The sequence below is a fragment of the Hevea brasiliensis genome, chromosome 10 (assembly GCF_030052815.1).
Source record: "Hevea brasiliensis isolate MT/VB/25A 57/8 chromosome 10, ASM3005281v1, whole genome shotgun sequence".
NCBI classification, from domain to species: domain Eukaryota; kingdom Viridiplantae; phylum Streptophyta; class Magnoliopsida; order Malpighiales; family Euphorbiaceae; genus Hevea; species Hevea brasiliensis.
The window spans coordinates 93,755,141-93,758,633 of NC_079502.1; the positions used below are offsets into that span (position 1 = coordinate 93,755,141).

Sequence of the window (3,493 nt, forward strand, 5' to 3'; positions counted from 1 at the left end):
AAGTTCCTTGGCACTTAAGAAGATAATGGAAAAAGAATATGCGATTGAGATCATCATATCTACAAAGCCATAGATCATACCAAGGCGGTCGCCACAAATAAATAATAGGAGAATCATTCTTACAAGTTAAAAACCAAGAATCCATTCAGCGCATCTTATTCAAAGAACTCTGTTCTTCATTAGCAGTTTCAAGACTTCATATCATAAAATTCAATCAACTACCATAAACTCAATCTGAATAGAATCTTACATTGTTTGAATAGTTGGCTACATATGAGATTTACACTTGATGAAACTATTGCATCAAACATTCAGTTAACAAAATTTGTAGCTGTACTGGAAAGAACAAGAGGATCTCTAAAAAAAAGCCCAAAACAAAAATTTTCGAAGTTCATGATAAAGGAATAGCAAACTTGATACGCTCATTGTTGTTCATTATTAGTAGCAGGGACTATTATAGTTGATTGCCCACTCTTGTCACCATAAGAATCATTGCCTGCGTTATTTGTAAGTAAGGCAGTGTCATCTCTGATTTGACCACCATTCGAAACATTGGTATTACCTTCATTCTGCCAAAGGCAAAGACGATAAAAAGATATTCTGAACAAGTTGGAAAATTAAATATTGCCAACTTTTAGAAGCCAAAGCAATCAACAAGAAAGATTAAATAATTAAACTGTCCAAATATCAACTAAGCCTTCCAATAAACAAATAAACCCATCAATAAGAAACATAAAAGTAACCTCTTCTGTAGGTAATACTTGAATTGAGTCTTCCCAAATCTACCCCATCTCATTTTATGCATTTACTCTCACCATGCAGTAATCATTTTGAAGTTAAATAACTTCCAAGCACATAACAATTATTTTAGCACCAAGTATATCAAAATTCTACCGTCCAACTATTAAAAAGTTTACAAACAATCATTTAATCCATCAATCAATCCTAACACCCTGATATTAGATAATGATTTTTAACTCCTTGTATCATAAAAATTTATGAAGCCCAAACAGTCAATTTGCAGTTTAACAAAAAAAGAGGAAGAAAATGCAACAGTTTGGGATGGCAAAGGGGCAGGGAGCAGAAGACATGATTCAATTTGCTTGTTAAGTATGCCTTGCATGGCACCATGCTAATAGCAAAAACAACATACACCAAGAAACAACATCATTGTCAGTTAAATCAAAATTTGATTCAATTAATGAAGCCTTCTTAATTATTCGCTCATTTTTTGCCAGCAACAATCCAATAATGGAGATACCACATTCTGCTTATGGTCAGGCTTTTACAATAAATTACTTCAATTATTCATGGCGATCAATTTTATCAACCAGAAACACCAGTTAGCCAACCCAAATGATAAAATAGCAAAGATAAAAACAAAAGCAGATCATGCTGGCTCCTCATCTAAGAAATTCATGCACAAAAAACAATGAATTCACTAGATAGGCTGTAAAGCCTACAATACAGAACCTGGGAGATAAGTTATACCTTTTTAGTTAAACCCTGAGCAGTCATAAGTTCATAAAATTTACGCATCAGCATTTCTTCCTCTACCTGCAAGTGATTACACAAGGATAGTTTAAATTGACAGCACTAAACAACAAACAAGGTTGGTTGCTAGGGTTCTGTGAATGAAAATGCCCTCAAGTGGATACATAATTTTATTTTCTACAAAAGCTCATGCTTCATATTTCCTTCTGATTCACTTTGTTAAAGCCACGTGCCCGAATAGACACTTCAGATATATATATATATATATATATATAAATATATATATATATATATAAAATAAAAAAACCAAAGCATGGGGATTCCTATTTCGTAGACCCATTTCCCAGTTGATTTATACAATTCCTATTGTTCTTCTTTTAAGATGCAACCCGTAATTTATTAGGAAAAACTATCAAATAATGATACATTAGCCAGTTAGACTACCAAAAACCAGATGAACAGCAATATCATGCACCACATATGTTCCAATATTACGGTGTCTGATTACGAATTTATAAATACAAATACAGTATTTGAACAAGCGCTTTACAATCAAAGAACTAGACTACAATTGTTTTGCAAGACAAAAAAGTAGTCAAAATGAAAAAATACACCTGCAAAAAGCGCTGTTCTTGGGATTTCATTGTAGAACACGACCATTTTAGCTCCAATCCAACTTTTATTTATTTATTTTTTTTAATTTAACAGAAATTTATCCTATGATTTCAATCACAATAATTACGTGCACTTTGATTAATTACAATAAATCATAAAAAAAAAAACACACGAAACTAACCAACCTGAAGCTTATGTAATTCATGAGACATTGAATTGTAGGCCTCCATAAACAAATCATTCTGCTTCTCCAAATGCCTTGAAACCCACCCAAAAAAAAAAAAAAACCCTTAGTTTTCACAATAAAAGTCCAATTGAGTGGGAAAGAAAAAGGAAAATAAAAAACAAGAATTATAAATAAGATAGATGAAATTCAAACAACTTACTTAAATATCTCTCCGGTGTATCGAGGATCCATAACCGCTACTCAATTTGGACTCCGGAGAATTTTGGAGAAATTTTGGAAGGGCGAGACTGAGGGAAGGTGCATCTACAGGTTCCAAATTAACCCTTTTCAATCCTGACGACGCCGTTTACTTCTCTATACACAGCTAATATATATATATATATATATATATATATATATATATATATATATATATATATATATATATATATATATATATATCCTAATTTAATAAAATTTAGAAATACTAATAAAATAGGAAGTCTTAATATTATAAATATGTTATTTGTATTTATAAAACATAATTAAATTATCAATGAAAAATTAAATAAAATTAAAAATTTAATAAAAGTCAAATTAATTAACATATCTTCTATAAAAAAAATCTTATTAAAAAGGGTAAGACTAAAAATTATTATTGAATTTAACATTTTATATTTTATATTATAAAAAATATATTATTTTAATTATAATAATATATAAATTTTGATATTTATTATTTATACAAAATTATAAAATGAGTTAATAATCCTCAATTCCTAAAAAAAAAAAAAATCTTATTTTTCCTATTTATTTTTATTTTGATGTTATTTTAATATGTAAAAAAAATGAAACACATTAATTTCATATTGATTATCCTAAATTATTAACTTTGAATTTTAAGGTGAATTTAAAATTTTAAAATTTTCGTCATTAGATTTAAAAAAAAAAAGTTAAGTTTTTGTAATGAATTTTAATATAATTTATTTTTTTTAATATATATTAAATATTATTAAATTAATGATAATAGTTTTATAATTATCATAAAATTAAATAAATTGAGTATATTTATATTTTAGGTAAAAATTTACAAAAATTAAAAATAATTACAAATTAAAGATAATAACAATGCATTTTGTATGAACAAATTTATCAATATGCCCATCAATTAAATGGTTTGAAATAAAAAATTACATGTTACTCATGCAAAATATTTAT

At 27.6% G+C, this 3,493-nt stretch overlaps 1 protein-coding gene across 1 annotated transcript; it reads right to left on the bottom strand.

Moving 5' to 3' along the window:
- Window positions 1-201: 201 nt before the first annotated feature.
- Window positions 202-2,653, bottom strand: LOC110670501 (uncharacterized). Its single transcript, XM_058154441.1, has 4 exons — window positions 2,496-2,653; window positions 2,295-2,367; window positions 1,492-1,557; window positions 202-569 (listed from the first exon to the last, which is right to left on the bottom strand). Exons 1-4 carry the CDS (start codon window positions 2,525-2,527, stop codon window positions 423-425), a joined length of 318 nt encoding a protein of 105 aa, XP_058010424.1. The 5' UTR covers window positions 2,528-2,653; the 3' UTR covers window positions 202-422.
- Between the last annotated feature and the right edge of the window lie 840 nt (window positions 2,654-3,493).

Bases quoted from the DNA above. Each gene is read 5' to 3' on its own strand.
- LOC110670501 (XM_058154441.1), bottom strand. From the start codon at position 2,527: ATGGATCCTCGATACACCGGAGAGATATTTAA. The intron at 1,558-2,294 runs GTTGGTTAGTTT...AATCACTTGCAG, and splicing joins ATGAATTACATAAGCTTCAG to GTAGAGGAAGAAATGCTGAT. The intron at 570-1,491 runs GTATAACTTATC...TGCCTTTGGCAG, and splicing joins CTCAGGGTTTAACTAAAAAG to AATGAAGGTAATACCAATGT.